The sequence below is a fragment of the Oryx dammah genome, unplaced genomic scaffold (assembly GCF_014754425.2).
Source record: "Oryx dammah isolate SB20612 unplaced genomic scaffold, SCBI_Odam_1.1 HiC_scaffold_25, whole genome shotgun sequence".
Taxonomy (NCBI): domain Eukaryota; kingdom Metazoa; phylum Chordata; class Mammalia; order Artiodactyla; family Bovidae; genus Oryx; species Oryx dammah.
In genome coordinates this window covers 2,591,264-2,616,617 of record NW_024070209.1, presented here as the reverse complement: position 1 = coordinate 2,616,617, position 25,354 = coordinate 2,591,264, and the positions used below count along the sequence as shown (strand labels likewise).

The 25,354-nt window shown below is 45.1% G+C and overlaps 1 protein-coding gene across 3 annotated transcripts in view; it reads left to right on the top strand.

The window, feature by feature from the left end:
- Positions 1-552: 552 nt before the first annotated feature.
- Positions 553-25,354, top strand: part of KANSL3 (KAT8 regulatory NSL complex subunit 3) — a 40,881-nt gene continuing 16,079 nt past the window's right edge. For all 3 annotated transcript variants that reach the window (XM_040267593.1, XM_040267592.1, XM_040267591.1), the window contains exons 1-11: positions 553-601; positions 1,612-1,876; positions 6,632-6,802; positions 15,077-15,167; positions 15,318-15,503; positions 22,190-22,321; positions 22,563-22,679; positions 22,933-23,034; positions 23,131-23,202; positions 24,511-24,585; positions 24,763-24,920. In XM_040267593.1, the coding sequence (XP_040123527.1) occupies positions 1,662-1,876; positions 6,632-6,802; positions 15,077-15,167; positions 15,318-15,503; positions 22,190-22,321; positions 22,563-22,679; positions 22,933-23,034; positions 23,131-23,202; positions 24,511-24,585; positions 24,763-24,920 (1,319 nt within the window). In that variant the 5' untranslated portion in view covers positions 553-601; positions 1,612-1,661. The remainder of the gene's footprint in view (positions 602-1,611; positions 1,877-6,631; positions 6,803-15,076; positions 15,168-15,317; positions 15,504-22,189; positions 22,322-22,562; positions 22,680-22,932; positions 23,035-23,130; positions 23,203-24,510; positions 24,586-24,762; positions 24,921-25,354) is intronic.

Genomic DNA, 25,354 nt, shown 5'->3' with positions numbered 1-25,354 from the left:
TGCTTCTTGATCTGAATACAGATTTCTCAGGAGGGAGGTAAGGAGGTCTGGTAATTCCCATCTTTTGAAGAATTTTCCACAGTTTGTTGTGATCCACACAGTCAAAGGCTTTGGCGTAGTCAATAAAGCAGAAGTAGAGGTTCCCTTGGAGAAGGCAGTGGCACCCCACTCCAGTACTCTTGCCTGGAAAATCCCATGGACAGAGGAGCCTGGTGGGTTGCAGTCCATGGGGTCATGAAGAGTCGGACACGACTGAGGGACTTCACTTTCACTCTTCACTTTCATGCATTGGAGAAGGAAATGGCAACCCGCTCCAGTGTTCTTGCCTGGAGAATCCCAGGGACGGGGGAGCCTGGTGGGCTGCCGTCTATGGGGTCGCACAGAGTCGGACACGACTGAAGCGACTTAGCAGCAGCAGCAGCAGCACGGGTTCCCTTCCAGCTGCATCGTTTCCGGGTTTTGCGGCTCACCGCCCCTCCCTTCCCAGCTGGAATCCACTTCCGCATTTTGCTCGGTGCCCTGGGCACCCGGGCGTGGAGGCGGTAGCGCGCACGCGCACAGGGATCCGGCCCGGGCCGAGCGCGCGGCCGGACGATTGCGGGTGAGGGAGAGTCGGCCCTGGCCGGGATGGCGGGCCTGAGGGGTCGTGGTCCGGGTCGGAGCGGGCAGGGGGTCTCGGCTAGGATCTCCTGGCTCCCGGGGCATGCGGGGGCCGGGCGCTAGAGCCCGGGTCCTGACGATATGGGTCGGACGATAGTGTAGGGCCGGGGGCGGGCTCGGGCCGCCGTGACGCGGGCGCTCAGCCTGGCCGGGGCGGGCGGGAGGCGGGTGCGAGGCGGCTCCTTCTCGTCGCGAACTCTCTGTGACCTTGGCCAAGTCACTCCATCCCCTTGAGCCGGCGCCTGCGTCTGTGAAGTGCGAATTATGAGCCCTGCCTGCCTGCTGGAGCAGTTTTGAGGCTCGGGGGCGGGACCCCCGAGGGTACCTGGGGTAGAGGGCGGTTCCCCGGGGACCACCCGGGCCTTGGGTGAGGGAGAGGGGCCTTCCCGGCGTAGCATTTTGTTACAGGCTTTGGGGAGGACCGCTCATCGATAGATTTTTAAAACTCCAGAGCATTATGAAGTAGTTACAAAACTTGTTTAACACAAAGGAGACAGGTCAGGGCTTCCCCGAGGCCCACGTTGCGCAACTGTTTCAGCAATGCTCACGCTCCGGCCGGAGACGGCTCGGTGAGAATGGTTCGCAGCCGTCGAGACCCTTAGCTGCGGAATTAGTATTATTTGTGATTCCTCTTGTTTGCCAAAACCCGTTGCGCCCACCTGGGAAATTGTGGCGCTGGCCAAGCAAGTCTAGTATCTGTCCACGTGAGGCAGTCCTCCAGCTTCCCAATGGACCGAATTGTAGAGCCTGAGGATGGAGGGGGCGCCATAGCCATTTTGGGTCGGGGAGTGGGATCTCAGGAACCCTCCTGACGCGGGCAAGATATTATGTAATTGTATAATACTCAACTGCCAATGGTAGAAAGTCACTAAAATAAGCCTATTAAGATGTTCTAGGTTGGAAGAAATTCTGAGCATTTGAATTGACTTGAACTGAAACTTTTCACCGCAGGTGACTAGAATGCAGATAACCATTCTCTGACCTGCTGCCCCTCTTCTGACATGGCCCACCGCGGTGGGGAGAGGGACTTCCAGACTTCAGCGCGGCGCATGGGCACCTCTTTGCTCTTCCAGCTCTCGGTGCATGAGCGGGAACTGGACCTGGTGTTTCTGGATCACAGCTATGCTAAGCCATGGAGTGCCCACCCTGATGCCAGTAGTGCCCGCCCCACACGCATGCTCTTTGTTACTCCTCGGAGGCAGCACGAAAGTACCATGTGAGTTTGGCCTTCTCTCCTATGGGCTGCGGTCACCCTAACTGGGCAGTAATCAGGTGGGGAGTAGAGTGGATTTTATTGTGGGAGATTAGGGGTGGGGTGGGATGTTTAATTCAGCATCCTTCTTAACCATCCTGAGGATGGATGTCAGGCCTCTTGGTGAACACCTGGATTCAAGACATCTAATGAGTTAGAAGGCAGGATGTTCAAAGGAAAGCAAACAGCTGATTACATTTAGGATAAGAGGACTTGTTTGGAAAGAGGAATTGAAGATGATTATTTAAACGAAAGAAAAGGATGGAAGAGTTGACTTTTAAAAATTGTCACATAGAATTAGACTCATTCCTAAAATAGCCCAGTGTTCTGGCTCCAACGCTGGCAAATAACCTTTTTATGGTAATGCGGTTTCTTTTTCCTCCATTCGCCTGCAAAGCTTAGGAGCACATGCCCACAACTTTTCTTTCCCTCTTAACTTGTTATGGAACTGTCACCATGGGTTGATCTTAATCCTTCTGAGATCTGGTTATATTTTCAGCTCGCCTACATAATAGGGTCAGGAATTTTTTCGTAAACTTACCATGTAATATGTGATACAGTTACATGTGGTCTGTGCAAACTTGTTTAGCAATTCTTTTGAACTTTAAGGCTTTCTGATTACCTTGGAACACAAGGTGTTTCAAGATTTAGTGATATATTCTATTTTGATGATAAAATCATGCCCTTAATAATTTTATAAACTTTTTTGGGGAGGAGTTTGTTTTTGTTTGTCTCAATCTGACCTGATGTTTAATCTCTAGCACAGGTTTTAGGTTTGCTGGAAAACAGAGATCTTGTGCTTTGCTTCTTTCGGTCCACCAGTGAGCCTTAATGAGCTAGAAGTGCCATGACATGTGTGTGTTTAACACATGTAGAATAGTGGTTTTTATTTCATTTCCCAGCGAGAGCCTCATTTTGTTGGCCTATTTTGGATGTACAGGTCACAGGGTCTGTGATTTTAGAGAATAATTAAGCATAATCCTGATGCTTCTGATCAAGGGCATCACTGAAGAGCTCTTTTAAGTAGAATTGCAAGTCTCTCTCTTAGTTATGTAATAGCTTCTTGCAAACATTGAAACTCCTGTATTTAAATCTCATGATTATTTTCTTAAAGTGATTTCAGTACTCAGAAAATTACTTCCTCTTATAGACTGGCTCCATATATGAGCCCTATAAGTGGGAGTTTGGCGTATTTTAGGAGCTCTTTTTAGGCCACTGGATCTGGAAGGTGGTTGCAATGGGGGTGTAAGTGGGAGCTAGGGGAGAAGCTGGCAGGGGCTACCTCATATAGGAATTTGATTCTCAGAGTTGGTAAGAAGTCATTGAAGGATTTTAAGCTAGAGATTGAGTTTATATTTAAAAAGATCACTGAATTTTTGTTTAATAGATGATAGTGCTGAAATGGAATAGATAAGACCTGGCTAGGACACCATTGCAGAGTGGTCAGGGTCAGAGATCATGAGCCTTGATGGGACAGGCATATTACAAGTGGGGAAAAACGGATGGCCTTGAGGTGTATTTCTTGGATAGATCCAACATGACCTGCTGTGGTGAGTTGGCAAGAGTGGCCAGGATTAAGGGGAAAGGAAAGGAGGATGACTCTCATGTTTCTGGCTCAGTAGTGCCATGAGTTGGGAGGGACCTTGGGAAGATGGGGTTGGAATTGTGACATCAGGACTTCTTTTTTAGGCATCCAAGTCTGAGTACCTTGCCCAAAGTCTGGTCCACAAACGATAGTCAGCTCTTTCACCCACCACCAAATCTAGCTACACATTATTTCACTTCATTGTATAATGGTGTAATTATTCTAGCCATTGGGAATGTATACAGTAGCATCATTGAGGTCAAAAAGTTAAAGTGACATTTGCTAGATAGCCAGTAGACCAGTGTGATTGACATCATATTTTGGGTGACAGAGTTATTGAACTGAAAAACACAGCACTAGGATTTCATTAACATTTTATTTATTTCTTTCATTAATGTTTTAAAATACAAAAGATCTTTCAGGTATCCACTTGTGTTTGTTTCTGTTGTGGGCTCCTTACAGAGTGAGTAAGCTAAGGTGTTGGTCTGCATTCCTAGCAGTCTGTCTTAGACAGTCATGGGCTTTTACAGCATATCATTAGCTATCAGTTAACTTGGTAAGGAAAGGAAAATTTGTATGAATAATTTAGAACTTTAGACCAACATTGCCTGACAGACTCTGTAGTAACAGAAATGTTCTGTGCCTGCTTCCTTTAATATGGTAGACTTAGGCAGACATCTCTCTTTTTTTCTTGGAGAGAAAAATAAATGCAAAAAGGCAAAATGGTTGTCTGAGGGGGCCTTACAAATAGCTGTGAAAAGAAGAGAAGTGGAAGGCAAAGGAGAAAAGGAAAGATATACCCATCTGAATGCAGAGTTCCAAAGAATAGCAAGAGGAGATAAGAAAACCTTCCTCAGTGATCAATGCAAAGAAATAGAGGAAAACAATAGAATGGGAAAGGACTAGAAATCTCTTCAAGAAAATTAGAAATACTAAGGGAACATTTCATGCAAAGATGGGCTCTATAAAGGACAGAAATGGTATGGACCTAACAGAAGCAGAAGATATCAAAAAGAGGTGGCAAAAATACACGGAAGAACTGTACAAAAAAGATCTTCATGACCCAGATAATCACGGTGGTGTGATCACCCACCTAGAGCCAGATATCCTGGCATGTGAAGTCAAGTGGGCCTTAGGAAGCATCACTACGAACAAAGCTAGTGGAGGTGATGGAATTCCAGTGGAGCTCTTTCAAATCCTAAAAGATGATGCTTTGAAAGTGCTGCACTCAATATGCCAGCAAATTTGGAAAACTCAGCAGTGGCCACAGGACTGGAAAAGGTCAGTTCTCATTCCAGTCCCAAAGAAATGCCAAAGAATGCTCCAACTACCGCACAGTTGCACTCATCTCACATGCTAGCAAAGTAATGTTCAAAATTCTCCAAGCCAGGCTTCAACAGTACATGAACTGTGAACTTCCAGATGTTCAAGCTGGATTCAGAAAAGACAGAGGAACCAGAGATCAAATTGCAAGCATCCGTTGGATCATCGAAAAAGCAAGAGAGTTCCAGAGAAACATCTGTTGCTGCTTTATTGACTGTGCCAGAGCCTTTGACTGTGTGGATCACAACAAACTGGAAAATTCTTAAATGGGAATAGCAGACCACCTGATCTGCCTCCTGAGAAACCTGTATGCAGGTCAAGAAGCAGCAGTTAGAACTGGACATGGAACAACAGACTGGTTCCAAATCAGGAAAGGAGTACGTCAAGGCTGTATGTTGTCACCCTACTTATTTAACTTATATGCAGAGTACATCATGCAAAATGCCAGGCTGGATAAAGCACAAGCTGGAATCAAGACTGCCAGGAGAAATATCAATAACCTCAGATATGCAGATGATACCACCCTTATGACAGAAAGCTAAGTAAAACTAAAGAGCCTCTTGATGAACGTGAAAGAGGAGAGTGAAAATGTTGGCTTAAAACTCAACATTCAGAAAACTAGGATCATGGCATCTGGTCCCATCACTTCATGGCCATTAGATGGGGAAACAGTGGAAACAGTGAGAGACTATTTTCTTGGGCTCCAAAGTCACTGCAGATTATGGTGACTGTAGGCATGAAGTTAAAAGACGCTTGCTACCTGGAAGAAAAGTTATGACCAACCTAGACAGTGTATTGAAAAGCAGAGACATTACTTTGCCAACAAAGGTCTGTCTAACCAAAGTTATGGTTTTTCCAGTAGTCATGTATGGTTGTGAAAGTTGGACTATAAAGAAAGCTGAGCACTGAAGAATTGATGCTTTTCGACTGTGGTGTTGGAGAAGGCTCTTCAGAGTCCCTTGGACTGCACGAAGATCCAACTAGTCAATCCTAAAGGAAATCAGTCCTGAATATTCTTTGGAGGATGTGATACTGAAGCTGAAGCTTCATTACTTTGGCCATCTGATGCAAAGAACTGGCTCATTTGAAAAGACCCTCATGCTGGGAAAGATTGAAGGCGGAAGAGAAGAGGATGACAGAGAATGAGATGGTTGGATGGCATCACCAACTCAGTGGATAGTTTGAGTCAACTCCAGGAGTTGGTGATGGACAGGGAGGCCTGGTGTGCTACAGTCCATGGGGTCGCAAAGAGTCGGACACGGCTTAGCAACTGAACTGAACTGAGGCAGACATGTCTGTTGAGCTCTTGAAATATGGCTTGTGTGACTGAGGAAGTTTTTATTTTATTTAATTGTTATTAAGTTAAACATTTGCATGTGGCTTATATCTACGGTATTGAACATACTTGTCTTTTTAAAAAATAGCTCTTTGTCAGTTTTACATAAACTCATTTAAAACAACTTTGTGTTTCCCCTTCATATACCAGTATGTCACAGAGATCTAGATACGTGTGGGAAAGGCAACTTTGGATCATAATTTTCTGTGGACATAGTATGCTTATGCATACTTTAAAGCTGATTAAGGACTTCCCAGCAGTCCAGTGGTTAAGACTCTGCCCTCCCAGTGCAGGGGCCACAAGTTCTATCCCTGGTCAGGGAGTTAAGATCCCACAAGCTGCATGGTGCAGCCAAAAAAAATAAATACATAAAAAGCTGATTATATTAAAGAGACATTTTTGGCAATGGAACAATCATTAAATACTTATGTTGTGTGAAATATGTGTGGCTGGTCCTATTTTTTCACTTTTACAGTGAATCAGACGTCCCAATAGACGTGGAGACAGTCATATCCACCCCTGTGCCGCTCTATGACAACCAGAAGGCACGCAGTGTGATGAATGAGTGTGAACGGCACGTCATCTTCGCCAGGACTGATGCGGACGCCCCTCCCCCGCCAGAGGACTGGGAGGAGCATGTCAACAGGTAGGTTGCTTCTGAGAGGACTGGGCACTACAGGGTTCATGGTCAGTGCGTTGTAAATATCTTATATCGTTGTCATTGAAACGTATTTTTAGGAGTTTATTTCATTTGCAGCCATAGGAGTCAGAATGTTCTCCTGTCTTTGTAACTCTCAGCTCATTCTGCAGTGGGCTCCCTGGGAGGAGAGCTTGTGTCTCAGCCATCTTTGCATCCCTGACACCTCGGACATTGCCTGGCACATAGTAGGCAAGTAGTAAGTGTTAACTGAATGTATAAATGAGTCAAATTTGGTAGGTGTGACTTGCTCTGTAGTGTATATAGTACACGTTATGATACGGGAGTTAGCCAGACTACCAAAAAAAATTAAATGTCCGTTTGTATGATACTGTGCTTATAGTGCCTATAACTAGGGTAGTGAAAATGTTTTGGAATCGTATGAAAGGCTAATAGATGTTTGACTTGAGTGACTTTTAAAGATAGATTTGTAGTCTGTGGTTTTGGGGGAGCACCTCAGCCTGTTTTCATGAGTTTGCTGGCTAGTTTTGCTCTCTCATATCCTACTGACCCTGGGGACTCAGCATTGCTCTTTAGGTCATTCGTTGTTTATTTGGCAAACATTTATTTATCTTCATTTGTTGCATAAAACTTTATGAAAGTAAAATTTACATAGCATACAATTCACTTATATAATACATACAACCAGTGATTTTTAGTATATTCATCACTGCAGTCAATTTGATGAACGTTTTCCTTGCCCCCAAAAGAAACTCCTTACTCATTAATGGTCACTTCTCATTTCCTGCCAACCCCTCCAACCCCTGGCAACCAGTCTACTCTCTGTCTCTCTAAACTTACCTTCTCGAAACATTTCATAGACTCATCCAGAACATGGTCTTCTGTGACTGGATTCTTTCACATAGCATAAGGTTTTCAGGATTCATCCATGTTGAAGCATGTGTCAGTAGTTCATTCCTTTTTAATGCTGAATAATATTCCACAGTACGGAAGTGCCACATTTTGTTTATCCATTGATCTGTCGATGGATATTTGGGTTGCTAATGCTTTTTTGGCTACTGCATATGAATAATATCACTCTGAATATTCATTTACTTGTTTTTGTGTGGGCATACATTTTCATTTCTCTTGAATATACACCTAAGAGTGGAATTGCTGTGTCATATGATAAACGTGTACGGAATCTGCAGGTTCTTCTCCAAAAGGACTGCATCAGTTTGCATTCCCACCGGCAGCGTATGAGGGTTGCAGTTTCTCCACATCTTTGCCAACATTTGTTTTTCATCTTTTTCTTATTATGACCATTCTAGTGAGTGTGAAATGACATCTCATTGTGGTTTTAATTTACATTTCCCTCGTGGCTCTCTCTATATGTATTTATCTCCTAAGGGAATGTTAAGGTCTTTACATCAAGAGTTGGAAAGTGGTAAACTTGCCATAATGTTGGAGGGTTCTTACTTAATGATAACAGAGGAGAAAGAAGTAATTTGGTAGGAAGAAGGGCAGGAAAGTTCGAGGCATGTTGGAATGGCTCATGAGTTTGGTTGGAAGCAGGGAATGAGATTGAGCTGGGGTGCTTGTGTGATCAGGTGGTGGCTGGTGAAGGTGGAGCAGTTCTGCACCCTGGTTGAAGATCTTGTGGAGAAGTTCTTCGGGGTCTTGAATTGGAATTAGTCTTGTGCCCTAAGAAGGGGAAATGCTCTCCAGAGCTTCAGATAAAGAGGAAAATTGCTGTGAATGAAGATCAACTACTAGAATATTGCTGGGGTCAGTGAGTTCAGCGAAATTGTTTATCACCCTTGTTACAGTTAATAACACTGAAAATACTGGCAGTGGTAGTAACACAAGAGAACTCCCGTTTGTCGAGTGCTTTCTAGGTGCCAGGCATTGTACCAAGTGCTTCCATGCATTATCTCTTTTAAACCTCACAACTCTCCTAGGCATGTCCCTTCTTTATCTCTACTTTAAAAATGAAGAAACTAAACTCGGAAGTTGAAGAAAGCTTAGGAAGTCGTGGAGCAGGGGTTTGTTCAGAGCACACAGTCTGACCCTGGAGCCCAGTGTTGTCGGCTGCTGTACCTTTTCTTTAAGGGCAGTGGAAAGAGGCCAGTGATGGCTGGACCAGGTGACTTCACGCAGATATGTGTCCCCATTGTGTTCTTGGTTGCCTTGTCCTCAGTCTGCAGTTTCAGAAAGCGCATAGAAGAATTGCATGAATTTTTCTATCAGTTCACCCTTGGTCATGGACAAAGGGTTTTGGGTGCACTCATCATGTTTACCAAAGTCATCAGAGACTTAATAATAAGCATGAATGCAAGTTTCTTAATTTATAAGGAGAGATACAGCTGCAGGGCAGACGAGATATTGGGGCAGCCTGGCCCAGAGCCTTGATGCTCAGTAGGAGAGTTTGAGACGCTGTTCTCTTCCAGCAGTGGGTGGCTAGCAGACCATCTGCACAGGGGGTGCCCTCCTCCAGCACGGTAGCTGGATGGCAGAGAGGCCAAGGCACACCCCCCCCGCCGAGCCCTGCGGGAAACACTGACAGGCTCTGCTCTTTGCTCTCCTTCCTCCGTACCTGTGCTGTGACATTGCCACAGAGTGACGCGATTCATTAGCGCTAGTTTGTCTCAGATTATTTGTTTTTTAGTGTCTGATGAGATTTTGGAGGCGTCCTTTCATTAGCAACAGGCTTACATCTTCAGGTGCCTCACTATTGCACACAGCTAATTTCATTATTTGATGATACTTACTGGCTTCAGTCTCAGAGGTCACCATTTTTATGACCTTGTCCCCAAATTCTGGATCTGTAGCCTGTTTGGAGGTTGTAGTTAGTTCTCTCTGCTCTGATTATAATCATCTGTTGCCATTCTTGCACTTGATTTTATTGTTAAATTGCTGCTGCTTTTCTTCCATGTATAAAATCATGTAAAATTACAGTTTGCTACATCAAGAACTCATAGAGGACAGCTCCCTAGAAATGTATTTTTCCTCAGAGAGATGACTGATCTCTCTATCAGGGAGTCAGAAACTTACTTTTCTTTTTTAGTGCCCCATTTTGCCCTCCTGAATTATTTCAGTAGCAGATAGCTTCAGATCACTTCTTTTTTTTTTTTTGTCTGAGCCACGCAACATCAGGATCTTAGTTCCCTAACCAGGGATCAAGCTCATGCCCCCTGCACTGGGAGCACGGAGTCCTAACTACTGGACCGCCAGGGAAGTCCCCAGATAACTTGCTGTATTTAGAAAATGCATCCCCCCACCCCAGCTGACTCTGGGTTTCTCTAGTAATGCCTCATATTCCATGAAACATGATTTTAAGTATCCCTCTTCTTGATTTAATTGTCTAGATCAGGGGTTGGCAAACTATGGCCTGTGGGCCAAATCCGGCCCATTGCTTGTTTTTCTATGACCCATGAGCTAAGAATGGATTTTACATTTTTGAGTGGTTGAAAAAAAATCAAAAGAAGACACAAGAAATTCAAAATTCAGGGTACGTAAACACAGTGTTATTGGAACACAGTCATGCCCACTCATTTAGGTATTGTCTGTGGCTGCTTTTGCACTACAATTGTGGAGTGAAATAGTTGTGACGGAAACTCTAAAATATTTAGTATCCAGTCCATTTATAGAAAAAGCTTGCTGACTCCTGGTCTAGATTTGTGTCTGCGTGCCAAAATCGTGTGACTTGGTGAACTTTTGAAAATGATATATATTTGCAGGTATGGTAATGTTTCCCAAAGAAGCTGGACCAGCTTTTTTTCCCCAGATGTTTGTCAGATACCAAATTTAATTAGATGCACAGCTTTTCAAAGACATGTAACAAAATACTCCTGACATATGGTACTTCAGGGCCTTGCTCAAATGGATTCGAGGACATTGCCAGCATTTCAGTAAAAGCATCTAGTGTCCTACAGCAGATTGTCAATCTTAGAAATCAGAACTTCTGAATTCAGTTAAAAAATATTCTCTGAATTTGCTCTAACTGTATCTCTCGGTATTGTATGTATAATATCTATGTGTTAATCTCAGACAGATGTTTGAAATTTCGATTCAAGACCTCTGAGTTGTGTATTTTCCCTCCCTCTTTCCCTGTCATTTCTCTTCCTTTCTCCTGGTGTTTAAGCAAAGAGTTTTATGATCTGAAAAAGTAAGTGTGACCCTTTTCTTCTCTCTGATGTTCTTTGTTTCTCTCTGCTTGACTTCTGGTTAAAGAGAAGAAAAACCCTTTAGACATTTTAATATTGAATTAGTGTCAGAAAAAGAATTATCTTTGAAAATATCAGGCTCTTCTAGGACTGGTGTGACTTTTTGGCTGCTTTGGATAAGAGAAGCCAGGAGTCAGAATGTCATTCGGTTTCAGTGGGAGTGTGGGGAACATAAAATTGTCTGATCTCATCTAAGCAATGGAGAGAAGACATTTTTATACCCATGAAAATTGAATAGGTTTAGATGGGGGAGTGTATTGACTCACCACAGTTCCCATCAGCTGTTTGACTGTTCAGACTTGTATCTAAAATTCTGTCTCCTGTTTTTAAATTTTTCCTTAATTATATCTTTTGCATACTCTTAATCCTCGGTTAGATCATTTTTTTCTGCCCATTTAATTTTCTAGCCTCCCATGAAGCACACGAAATACAGAGAATATGTTTCAGTTCTTGGAATCACTTTGTTATATATCCAGCAAGAATCCTAAGAACTTTTTCTGGGGGTTTTAGACTCGTGGTTTTTCAGTTTAATTTCAGCTGTCAGTGGTGTATGGTAGTAATTTCTAAATAGCTTTCTAGTCCCCCTCCCATTTTGTTCACATCATTTTCCTTGCTCCCATCATTTTGGGTTTCAGAATAAATACAGGGTAAGAAAAACAAATAGAGAAAACATCCTGTTGTATGATGAAGAACAAGATAATTTTGGAAATGCTGTTGGTACCTCATAAGTAAAAATTATATACACCTCATTCTCTTTCCTTGGGATTAGGGTTTGCAACCTGATTGATAGGCTTTGAGAAAGCTCAAGAGATCCTTGGACATAAAGAAATTGTATTCGTTGTTTAACGTGTTTGATTATCACTGAGCATTATTGCTGGGGTTAAGCGCTCAGTTGCTCTGTCTTGTCTGACTCTTTGTGACCCCGTGGACTGTAGCCCGCCAGGCTGCTATGTCCATGGGATTTTCCAGGCAAGAATACTGGAGTGGGTTGCCATTTGCACCTCCAGGGGCTGGGGGTAAAGCTGCAGTGTAATACTGCTTTCAAGATTCTACAGGTTCTTTATGCATATTATTCACACAGAACTGGAAATTCTAAAATTTTAACACAGATCTTTCATTTCCACTTCAAGAGATTTATCCTGCAGAGAGATTTGCATGACCATGTGAAGATGCAGAGAGAGACGTATATGAGTGTATTGGGAGAAGTGGGGCTGTCACTGTGACTGTTTATAATAGTAATAAAAGGGACAGAACCTCAGTGCCCACCAGTAGGGTAGAACCAGCCATTAAAAGCAAGGAAGTTTATTAATAAGGAAATATCCAGGTATCTCCAGAGAGCTTTTTATAACTATTTGTGGACATCCTTTGTCTCCTCCCACCACCACCAAAACCCAAGCCCACCAAAGAATCACTATACGTAAGAGAAGTGCTACTCATGTTAGTGTGTAATACTTTAAATAACGTAAAGAAAGGTAAGATTATGAACCAGCGGACTGGTGATGCTAGTTCACACACACCTTCCTCGTCCCAAGGTATCTTGAGCCCCAACCTTGAGTACAAGCTTCTACTCCCCCATCTTCCAAGTCCAAAATCTCTCTGAATACCAAACCACAACAAAAACTGACTAGATACTGATGAAGTAGCAGAAATTCAGCCAGGAGAGCTGTGGGAAGATAAGAAAATGTCAAGAAACCTGAGATGGCTGCTGGAACCCCACAAGAGGTTTATAAAAGGATGAGCAGCTTTGGCAGTTGAGACAGGCATTAGCTGTGCCAACAAAAGCTACTAAAGACAGAGGGCACTTCTAAAGAAAAAGTTCTGTGACCCTGGACTTGGGCTGCTGTCATAGAACTTTTACTCCCATCAGTAATCGTAGCTAGCCTGAGTTTTATAGATCATCTTGTCCATCTCTTCTGCAGTCAAGGAGACTAAAGGTACATAGCCAGCTCCTGGCTCGTAGCTAGTGTTTCCCTGGACTTTGTGACTGTGGTAAGTTGTAAAACTGGAGACGTAACGTGGTGGGTGGAGATTGTATTTTACAGGAGGAAAAGAAGTTGGACTGTTATTTTCCTCCTTTCCGGAGGGTATTTACTCGTTTCAAGGACAGTGAGATGATGGTTGAGGTTGGAAGCAATGTTCTTGTGGTCCAGGCACCCTGATCTGGCGATGGGCTCTATTTACAGTTGCCCCCAGAGGATGTGACAGTGTTGCGCTGCACCTCAGGACCTGGGCACCTACTGTGCTAGGGAGTGCGAGGGTTTGAATTTGTCCTCTGCTGTTCACCGGGTTTAGAATGTAGTGTGTGTACAGCTCCTCCATGTCTTTATTCAGCAGATGGTTAAAGTCCCTGCTCTGTGTCAGACACTTTTAAAACAGACAAAGATCTTTGCCGTCTTGGCCTTTACATTCTAGCAGAGGGAGACAAACCAAACATAAATAAAACGGATAGGATGTGAGGTGGGGATAGGGAATCCCGAGGCGAGAGTCTTGTGTTGGCAGTTTTAAGTAGGGGTGCGTCGGGGGAACCCTCAGTAGAAGGTGACATCTGAGCAAGAACCTGGCGGTTGGAGAGGGCGCCATTGTTTCAGGTGGAGGGAGCGGGTGGCTAGGGCCCAGTCTGTGCGGCGGGAGCGGGCAGGCTGTATGGGAGATAAGGGAAGGGGCAATGCAAGGAAGCATAGTAAGCTGGGGGCTGTCCTGGAGGATGAGGTTGGAGAGCCAGGGGTCCACACAGCCCATGGCAAGGACTTTGATTCTCAGCTGACTTAAATGGGCTTGGCTCGCAGTTGTCACAGTCCTACTTACTTTGTCCCAGCTGATGTGGAGTGCTACCTTGATGCCATTCCAGGCTCTCATTTGGGTCTGGCATCCACCTAAGGTTTTAAAATGAGATTTAATCACCAGTTTATTTTTATGGCAGGGAGAGCTGGTAAACAAATACTGAAATAAATTGGGCATCTTCTGTTACCTTTTTCTTGGTATCTGTAGGAAGATTACTGGCCAGAGTTGGAGTCTCAGAGTAATTAAGGTTGTCAGGAGTCGGGTGGAGAGGGTAAAGCTTTAGTCAGCTCCACACTGCTGTGCGCCATTTCATGAGGTTGGGACGAGCAATAGAGTAGTTTTCTAATAGCAGGGAATTTATAGCTGAGTTGGAGGAAGAGCTGTAAAGCCTCCCATAAGCAAGGTCAAAGTGTGTCAGCCGGGGTCATACACTGGATGCACAGAGCTGACTTATATGGGGCAGTTGTTGTATGGCAGAAACTAGCACAATGTAAAGCAGTTATCCTCCGATTAAAGATGAATTAGAAATACATAACCTATTTAAACATTTTACAAAGTAAATTTGTTAATGGTGGGATATACAGAAAAAACAAAGGAAGGTTAATGAGGGGTGGATTATTTAGGCATGGGAGACCAGCGCTTGGTTTTGTTGTGTTTTTGTCCCTGACCCTGGTGTAAGTAGGCCTCTTGTCTTAGTGTGAGGTTTTAGTGTGCCCAGTGCTTCCTCATCCTGTCTACCTTTTTTGAGTAGCTTGTGAAATTCAGATGCGTCTGTGCAGTGCTGCCTGGCTTCTGTTCACTAATGGGTTATTTTAGCTACTGGGTAATTACTGAGCCCTGCTAGCACCACAGAGGCGTAATTCCTGGTGGCTCAGCAGTACAGAATCTGTCTGCCAATGCAGGAGACACAGGTTCAATCCCTGGGTTGGGAAGAGCCCCTGGAGAAGGAAAGGGCAACCCACTCCAGTGTTCTTAACTGGAAAACCCTATGGACAGAGGAGCCTGACAGGCTACAGAGTGGACGTGACTGGGCGACTATGCAACAAACAACAAAGCCCCACAAAGACTTGTGTGTGTGTATGAACACGTGCTGAGGTGCTTCGCTGGCAGGACTGGGGCCAGAATCTGGGTGTGGTGCTTTAGCTCGGTACTCAGCTACTTGGAGTTACATGGCTCACAGTGCGAACAAAAATCATGACATAATCTTCTTTGCAGTGTACTGGTGCGGGGAGCGTCCCCAGGGTTTGACTCTAATTCCTCAGAGTGTCTCTTACAGGACTGGCTGGACCCTGGCCCAGAACAAGCTATTCAACAAGATCCTCAAAGCCCTGCAATCTGACCGGCTTGCCCGCTTGGCCAATGAAGGGGTAAGACTCCAGAAATCTGCCCCCAGCGGGCCCTCACTAGCTCAGGCCTCTCTGACTGACTCACTTGTTGGGCGCTATCCCCCACCATCCCCCAACCCCAGCTGCTAACAAGGTGACCCTCAGACTTTTCCCTCTACTTCCTCTGTTCAGGCTTGTAATGAGCCCGTGCTGCGTCGTGTTGCTGTGGACAAGTGTGCGAGGAGAGTGCGGCAGGCTCTGGCAAGTGTGAGCTGGGACACCAAGCTGATCCAGTGGCTGCACGCCACCCTGGTGGAGACCTTGAGTCTGCCCATGCTGGCAGCCTACCTGGATGCTCTGCAGACCCTGAAAGGGAAGGTGAGGCTGGGGTGTGTGTCTGCCCTGTCCTGGGATAGCCAGCCTCTGCTGTGGGTTCAGGAAACGGGACTGGGCCAGGTCGTTGCCTGGTCAGTCTAGAGGACGTGGCTGAAGCTAATGTGCTTGCTATTAAAAATAGGAGACATGGTGTCATTTCACGTTCTCATTCGGCATAAATGTCTTCAGCCCTCCTGTCTCTAGGATGAGGTGTGGCGCCCCCAAACCAGAGAACATGTTTAGCCTCTACAGCCCTGCCACTTGTGGTTTGAGGTGAGGTGAGAAGGGAGAAGATAAATGAAGGGTTTACCAGGGAGGAGTGTTGAGAGAGGAGTAAGAAGCAGACACCCCCGGAGCTGAGAGTGGGGTGGGGCAGGGGAGGTGTCTGGAGCAAGGCGCACAGGGCCGACGCCTCAGTCTCTGCTCATTGTGACAAGCCTTCAGTGGCAACACTCTGACTTAAACCACGCTTAATAAAGCGCCACTACGTTTCCCACTTCCTTACTCAGTATTGCAGTCACGCTGTTCCCCTTTGTGACTAGTTGACTGTGGTTGTAGTTACTGCACTGGACTGTGTTCAGTGTGATAGAGTTCTGGTTCTGGACGCAGACTGCCTGGCTGATCCTTTCATCACTAATTAGCTGTGTAATCTTGGGTTAACACCTCAGTTTCCTCATCTCTAAAAAATGGCTGATTATAATAATACCTACCTAGGATTTTTGTGATAATTTGTTAATCTGGGTAGAATGCTTGGCACAAAGTGTGGCACATAGGAAACCCAGGGTAGCTGTTAGTGATTTATAAGTGGTACCATTATATTTAGTGTGTTTTGCTCCAGCATGGCCTCAGATAACTTGGATTAATTCAGTCTTTTACTTTTGTGGGGTTTTTTCCTCCTTTGCAAGCAGCTGGCCAGCAACTTTCCCCAGCCATATTCCCCAAATTTCCAGACTTACTGTTTCCTATCTGTTTGTAAGTTGAAGGATGCTGAGTTTGTTTGAAAGCAAAAGAAGACTGGTTTAGCTTCTGGAAATAAAACGCAGGACTAGATGCATTAATGAAACGCATGGTAGGAATTTGACGTTAATTTATACACTCTGCCTTTGGAAAGAGAATAGCATTAGCAAATCTACCCTAGGGACCAGTGTAGCCATGCCCAGAGTCCACCCCCTGCTTCTCTTTGTGTGCCCAGTATGCCTTGGAGGTCTTTTTCCTCATAATGAAGTTGGCACTGCTTTCCAACTGAAGTTACTATCTGGATGTTCCCAACAAATACGTGTTTTGTGTCTCCAGTGTGCCGGGTGTTGGGATGAGCGAAACAAGTTCTCTGTCCTCTGATGGAGCTGATTTTCTAGTGGAGAAAGAGACAAACGAAAAGAGCCCCAGACTTGCCCCTGTGCTGCTCCTCTGCAGTGGTCACCCTGGCTCAAGTGTGAATAGGGGGCAGCAAGGGCACAGAGTGGATATGGGGCCAAGACAAGCCCCTGCCAGAGAGCAGTGGCTTGTAATCAAGCATTTCCACTGCTCTCTACAGCATTCCGCCAATGGAAAGAGAACAGCATTGGTGAGTCTGCTCTGGGGGCCCAGTGTAGTGGTGCCCAGAGTCCACTTCTCGGCTTTTCTTTGCATGCCCAGTACGCCTTGGAGGTCATTTCCCTCAATGAAGTTGGCACTGCTTTCCAACTGAAGTTATTGTCTGGGTGTTCGCAAGTGAGTGAAGGAGTGTTCAGATTTATTGAGCATCACGGACCACTGGTGGTACCCTGCAGGTGTGCCCGGTGCGTGCTGCTGAGTCGCAGTGTGGGTTAGCTGGGACAGCAGAGGGAGCCCAGACTACCCGGTGCTGTTCTGCTCTCAGCGGGATCTCTCCCTTCAGGCTCTTGTTTTCCCATGACTGTTAGAGTCACAGCAAATATTTAAGCTGTTCCCAAAACTTCCAGTGTACCAACTGGATGAAATTGTCAGTGAATGGGGTCATGCTCTAGGCCCAGTTACTTTCACCTTCAGAACTGTTGTAAAGGGTGCACAGAAGGTATGGGCCCCATCCTCTTCACTGTCTGCTGAGAGCGATCCTGTGCTGGAGAGAATAGGGAGGCTTGGTCTGCCTAGCTTCATTCAGGCAAAGGCGTCTAAGTGTTCTGTATTTACAAAAAAGTGAGTTTCGAGGCTTTGTCATTTCAGAGGTGCACTCTGCTGTGTGTGTGATTAGTGTGCATGCACGCAGGCTGTGTGCTCAGTCACGTCTGACTCTGCCATCCCACGGGCTGTAGCCCGCTAGGCTCCTCTGTCCATGGGATTCTCCAGGCAAGAACACTGGAGTGGATTGCCATCTCCTCCAGGAGATCTTCCCGACCCAAGGATTGAACCTGCGTCTCTTGCAGCGGCAGGTGGATGCTCTGCCACTGAGCCACTGGGGAAACTGCCAGATAAAAGGGTTTAAAATCTAATATTCAGTCAGATCCTCTACGTCTAGGTGTTGAGTGGCTCACAGAGACGAAACATCAGTTACTTTGGAAGAAACAGCCAGTTCAGGGTGAAGATCCTTTGCAGTTTGACACTCTCCTTTGTTACTAGCCTTATATCCTCCTATTGCCTTGCTTGAATCCTTGACTTCAGGCCCTCTGTGCCTAGAGTGAGCCCTGGACTTTCTTGTTTCTGTCTGGTGTCTGTTTAGAAAGCTGTTCCCCATCTTCTGTTGGAGCTCTTCAGAGGGCGTCTCCTTTGCGTGCTGCATCTTCACTCCCCTCTTCTCTGCCGGATGGTTCAGGTCACAGCAGTGAGGCTTCTGTTTCTTTATGGGACTTCCCAGCCCCTCCTCCCTGGTTATTTGTGTGCTTGCCTTCATAGATTGTGGATTAAATTCCTTTGTAGTCAGCACTAGCCTGGTGCCTTGTAACAGCAGTGTTGCATAAATGTTTGTTTCCTGAGTTAAACTGAGACAGCCTCATGGTTAAAATAGTCCCCTCATTTTTTGTGCGGAGCTCTTCTTAGTCTTGCTCTTTTAAAATTAAGAACACTGTCCTTTCTTGTCATTTCCAGGAATAATTATCTTCTTGTGCTATCTTCGAACTTTTAATTTTAATTGAAATATAATTGACATATAGGATTTCCCTGTTGGCTCAGATGGTAAAGAGCCTGCCTGCAATGCAATGTTCGATCCCTGGGTCAGGGAGATCCCTTGGAGAAGGAAATGGCAACACACTCCAGTATTCTTGCATGGAGAATTCCACGGGCAGAGGAGCCTGGCAGGCTACAGTCCATGAAATCTCAAAGAATCAGACACAACTGAGTGACTAACACATGTACACACATACAATTGACATTTATTGACAAGTATACAATATGTTTCAATATTTATATTATGGTAAAATGATCACCACAGTAAGTCTAGTTAACACCTGTCACTGTACCTAGTTAAAGAATTTTTTTTCTTTTGATGAGAATTTTTAAGATTTATTCTTGTAGCAGCTTTTACATATGGAGTATAGTATTATTAACTATAGTTGTCATGCTGTATGTTACATCCCTTGACTTTATTTATTTCATACTTTTTGATCCCTTTTACCGATTTAACTAATCTCCCATCCCATCCCTCTGACAACCACCAGTCTGTATCTATGAGTTTGGTTTTTGTTTTGTTTTGGTTTTCCATAGTCCAGATACACAGTAGATCATTCGATATTTGTCTTTTTCCATCTGACTTACTTCATTTAGCACAGTGCCCTCAGGGTCCATCCATGCTTTTGCACGTGGCAAGATTTCCTTTTTGTGGCTGCATAATATTCCATTGTATGTATATTCCACATTTTCTTTATCCATTCATCCATCAGTGGGCACTTACGTTGTTTTCATATCTTGCCTGTTGTAAATAATACAGTGAATATGGGGGTGCGTATATTTTTTTGAGTTAGTGGGTTTTTTTCTTCAGGTAAATACCCAGAATTGGAATTCCTGGATTATGTGGTAGTTCTCTTTTTAATTTTAGGACGAATGTCTATTAGTGTTTTTCATAAAAGTTGTACCAGTTTACATTCTCACCAAAATGTACAAGGGTTTCCTTCTCTCCACATCCTTGCCAGCATTTGTTAATGCCTGTCTTTTTTGATAATAGCTGTTCTAACAGGTATGAGATGATATCTCCTTGTGGTTTTGGTCTGTATTTCCCTGATGACTAGTAATGTTGAGCGTCTTTTCATGTACAGTGTGTAAGCTCTGTATATCTTCTTGGGAAAATGTCTATTCAGATCTCCCACTTTTTAATCAGATTGTCTTACTCGTGTTGAGTTGCATGAGTTCTTTGTGTGTCTTAGATATTAATCTCTTATCAGATACATGACCTGAAAATGCTTCTCCCTTCAGTAAGTTGCCGGTCCCTTTTGTTGATGTTTTCCAGGAGCTTTTTAGTTTGTAGTTCTACTTGTTTATTTTTGCTGTTGCTGCCTTTGCTTTTGGTGTCAGATTCAAAAAAAATATTGCCCAGACTGACATCAAGGAGCTTACTGCCTATGTTTTCTTGTAGAAGTTTTATGGTTTCAGGTCTTCATTCCGAATCTTTAATCCATTCTGAGTTAATTTTTGTGTATAAGGTAATACGATGGTCCAGTTCGTTCTTTTGCATGTAGCTATCCAGTTTTCTCAGTACCATTTATTGAAGAAACTGTCCTTTCCTCGCTGTGTTTACTTGGCTCCTTTGTCGTAAGTTAATTGGCCATACATGCATGAGTTTATTTCTGGGCTCACTGTTTTCGTCCATTCTTCTGTCGTCTGTTCTTATGCCAGTACCATACTGTTTTGATTACTGTAACTTTGTCAGATAGTTAGAAATCAAGAAGCATGATGCCTCTAGCTTTGTTCCTTTTTCTTAAGATTGTTTTGGCTATTTAGGGCCTTTTGTGGGTCCATACAAATTTTATGATAATTCGTTCTATTTCTGTGAAAAATGCCATTGGAATTTTGATAGAGATTGCATTGAATTTGTACAGTATATTGCTTTTTGGGTAGAATGGACATTTAAACAATATTAATTCTTCCGATCTGTGAGCATAGAATATCTCCATTTATTTGTGTTTCACTCAGTTTCTTCAGTTAATGTCTTACAGTTTTCAGGTAAGATATTCTCATTCCTTTTACCTCCTTGTTAAATTTAACCTGGGAAGCCCTAGTTAAATTTATTCCTAGCTATTTAATTATTTTTGATGCATTGTAAATGAGCATATTCTCCATTATTATTTAGAAATGCAACAGATTTTTGTATATTGATTCTGTATCCTGCAAATTCACTGAATTCATGTATTCTAATGGTTTTTTTGGTGTCTAGGGTTTGCTATGTGTAATATGATGTCATCTGCAAATCTGTAGTTTCACTTCTTCCTTTCTAATTTGAATGCCTTTTAGTTCTGTTTCTTGCCTGATTGCTCTAGCTAGGACTTTCAGTACTGTGTTGAATAAAAATGGTGAGAGTGGGCATCCTTGTCTTGTTCTCATCCTCGAGGAAAAGCTTTCAGTTTTCACTGTTGAGTTTGATGTTAACTATGGACTGAACTTTTCCCACTGCATCACCATAGTAGTCTTTATTCTTATTTCTCAAAACTACTTGTTTCTGGCTGTGCTGGGTCTCTCTTGCTGCATGGGCTTTTCTGTGTTTGTGGTGAGCGGGGCCTTCTCTTAATTGTTGACATTTTGACTTTCTGCAGGCAGTATGAGGTTCACACAGACATTTCTTTTCAGTGGAAGCATCAGCAAGTCTGTAATCTATATTTACACATCTTTGAGGTCACATTTTTGGTAAATTGTAATGGTATAATGTGGAACCACTGATACGGAGAGCAAACTGAAATTACTCAGATTTTTCAGCTTCATTGGGGGTGGTTAGTGTCCCAAGCCCATGTTTTTCAAGGGTCAACTGTATACACTGTAGAGTAGGCTATATTACTTAGAGCATAGTAACAAATTTCTTTAACACTCCAGAGCTTGAAGGCAGTATACTAGAAGAAAATGCAGAATTATATTTTGTTTTTAACTTACAAAATCAACTGAAGTTTGTTGAGGAAATTTAGAAAATATAGAAGGAAAGGAAAAAGCTTCTTCATATCTCCATAAAGTTTATTATAACAATTTTCACATGTTCTCTTATTGTATTTTTCTTAATTAGAGATGATTTTTATTTTTTGTTTTACCTTTAACATTTTAGCAGGGGGCTTTCCTATATTATTGCAAACTGTTTTAAGCATTTTAACTTAGTCCATAAGATCTGATTATGTAGATAATGTGCTTAGCCACTTCTTGTGTGCCTTGATGTTGCTTCTACTCTTCGACTATTACTGAGAATGAATTTATCTTTTGCTTACCCCCTACCTGCTGTGTGTGTGTGTGTGTGTGTGCGTGCGTGCGCACGTGTACACGTGCATGTGTGTTTCTGATACAGTTTTAGGAAAGGGATAGGAATAAGTTTAAGTCTCTCAATGTATATCACCAGATTGGTTTCCAAAGGACTGTATCCATTTACCTTTAATGATGGAGGGTGTATTTTTGGCCATCCACTTGTTTGTACTTTTTCTTGTGAGGAAAGTCTGAGAGGCGTCGTTGGCATCTGCCCTTGGCTCACAGTGGGGCTGTGTCCTCCTGCCTGACCCTGGTAGTGGAGTCTCCTGCCTCACACTGGAAGCGTCTTCATTCTCTCTTGCTTCTAGATCCCCACGTTGATTGACCGGATGCTTGTGTCCTCCAACACAAAGACTGGGGCTGCAGGAGCTGAGGCCTTGTCCCTACTACTGAAGAGGCCCTGGGACCCTGCTGTGGGGGTGCTTTCTCATAACAAACCAGTAAGTTGGACTTCACCATGGCCCATGAAGTTTATTTTAGATTCCAGTCTCAGAACCTTGGCACGAGGATAATAAATGGCGTGTTTAACTGTGTTCACTAATAACTGGCTGTGTGTCATGCTTAACATAGTTTCCTGAGCAAATCAGCACTGGTGAGGATAAGATAGGTCATGGGGTACGTGGGGTTCTGTGGGGGAGCCTCCCTCCCTCACTGGCTTTCTGATGGGGTCTTACTCTATAGAGCAAACTCCCCGGCTCTCCTCTCATCCTCATCGCCTCCTCCGGGCCTTCCAGCTCCGTGTTCCCCACCTCACGCCGCCACCGCTTCTGGCAGTCTCAGCTGTCCTGCTTAGGCAAGGTATGTGGGGGGCAGGGGGGCGGCCTGAGAGGCAGACAGATGCTCAGTGCTTAGTGCGCTTAGCACACTCCTTCGTGTACAGGAAGCGGGGGCCGAGGTGCGAGATGGCTGGACTTGAATGCGGTGCATCGTCCGAGTCTCTGGACTGCTGGTGGTGCTCACCCGGGGCTGGAGGGGTCAGGGGAGGCTAGGCAGACTGGAGAGAAGAGCGGAGACTGAGCTCGTGGCACGGCAGCCCCTCTCTTTCCTTCAGGTCGTCCCTGTCGCCACGCACTTGCTGAACAGTGGGAGCGGAGTGGGAGTGCCGCAGTGTCTGGAGCACATGGTCGGGGCTCTGAGGAGCAAGGTGCTGGAGGTGAGGCTGCCCCTCTGTCAGCTCACCGCCGCGCACCCGCGTTCTGCACCCGCCTGCAGCCTCCCATCTCACTGTCTTCCTTCTCTCCCCACAAAGATTCACAGCCATTTCCCCCACAAGCCCATCATCTTGATTGGCTGGAATACAGGAGCTCTGGTGGCCTGTCACGTAAGTGACCCCGTCTTATTCAGAGGTTGTCTGGGGGTCAGCTGGTGCTGCTGCTGCAGATGGCTACTGTTGAGCCAGGCACTGTGCTGAATGCTTTGCCTGCATACTTGGATTTTAAACTGTGGGAAACAAGCTTTGTTTTTTAACTTTATTGTGGAAAATGTTAAGCAGAAATTTAAAGGGAGGATAGACTAGTGTAATAAACCCTTTGGGCTCCTCATTAAGCCCTACCAGTAATCGGCTCAGAGCCAAGGTCTTTTTCATCTTACCTCTGCCCACTTTCAGCTCCCTTCAGTTACTTTGAAAAAAAACACCAAGTATTTTGTTTATATATTTTAGTGTGTAGTTAAAAGACGGTTACTCCTTGGAAGAAAAGTTATGACCAAGCTAGACAGCATGTTAAAAAGCAGAGACATTACTTTGACAACAAAGGTCCATCTAGTTAAGGCTATGGTTTTCCCAGTAGTCATGTATGGATGTGAGAGTTGGACTATAAAGAAAGCTGAGTGCCAAAGAGTTGATGCTTTTGAATTGTGGTGTTGGAGAAGACTCTTGAGAGTCCCTTGGACTGCAAGGAGATCCAACCAGACTATCCTAAAGGAAATCAGTCCTGAATATTCATTGGAAGGATTGATGTTGAAGCTGAAACTCCAATACTTTGGCCACCTGACGTGAGGAACTGACTCATTTGAAAAGACCCCGATGCCGGGAAAGATTGAAGGCAGGGGGAGAAGGGGAAGACAGCAGATGAGATGTTTGAATGGCATCACTGACTCAATGGACATGAGTTTGAGTAAACTCCGGGAGCTGGTGATGGACAGGGAAGCCTGGCTTGCTGCAGTCCATGGGGTCGCAGAGTCGGACACGACTGAGCGACTGAACTGAACTGAACTGGGCACTGTCTGTTAATTTCGAAAGGGAGAGGTTTTCTTCCCATAAGGGACAAGAGCAGCATTTGTGTTCTCTTGGTTGCATTTGTTCTTGGTGGAGCAAAAAGGAAGGGCTCAAGCCTTGCACATTCCCATGATGGAAGCATTAAACCTCCCATCCTCGCAGAGGTTTAGGTGGGGTCCCCTGAGGGCCCCGGTTCTCTCGGTGGGGGCTGCTGGTGTAAGCAGACGTCCTGTGTCTGTCCTCTTACTGCCCTACTGTGTGGCTGGTACACCTGTGCCATCACCTCGGGGTCGTGCCATCACCTGGGAGTCACGACCGGGGAGGGGGTGGGTGGGGCCAGCCGGTGGCCTCCGGGCAGGCTGTAGCTGTGGGGAGGTCAGTTGGCCTTGAGGCAGGCCATGCCCTTATTTGCAGGTGTCGGTGATGGAGTACGTCACTGCCGTTGTCTGCCTTGGGTTTCCTCTGCTTACCGTGGACGGCCCCAGAGGGGTAAGCGCGGGGCCTGTGGGCGCCGGGCCACCGGCCGGTGGGAGGACCGGAGTAGCAGCCTGCCCCTCCCAGGCTGCTGCTCAGAGGCCGCGGCTACCCGGGGGCTCTCTTGAGTGGGCTTGCCAGGCAGTGTTGAGCAAGTATCAACTGGCTGACTGTAAAACCGGACCTGCTCAGGATGTGGACGATCCCCTCTTGGATATGAAGACTCCAGTCCTCTTTGTCGTCGGTCAGAACTCCCTGCAGTGCCACCCTGAAGCCATGGAGGACTTCCGGGAGAAGATTCGGGTGGAGAACAGCTTGGTGGTGGTTGGGGGAGCTGATGACAATCTCAGGTGGGTAGGGTCCCTGGGCGCTGCCAGAGTGCCGTGTTGGAAAGATGCTTACTTCTAAAAAGTTGGAAAAATTGTACCAAAAAGTTCTATATACTGTTCACCCAAATTTCCCAAATGTTAGCATCTTGCATAACCAAAAGTAATTGTCAAAGCTGGGAAGCTGACATGGGTATGACACTGTGATCTAGTTTGCAGACTCGCAGCTCGTCACTGTGTCAGTGATACTCGTCTAGTCCTGGGCCAAGGCCAGGCCGCGCGTGGCTGCCGGTTGCTGTGTCTCCTCAGCCTCCTCTAATGTGACGCTGTTCCTCAGCCTATCTGTCACGACCTTGATGCTTCCTAAGAGTGCTCTTTTGTAGACTGTTCCTCAGTTTAGGGGTTGACGGTGTCTCGTGATTAGGTTGCGGGCACACCTTTGGCAGGAATGCCACGGA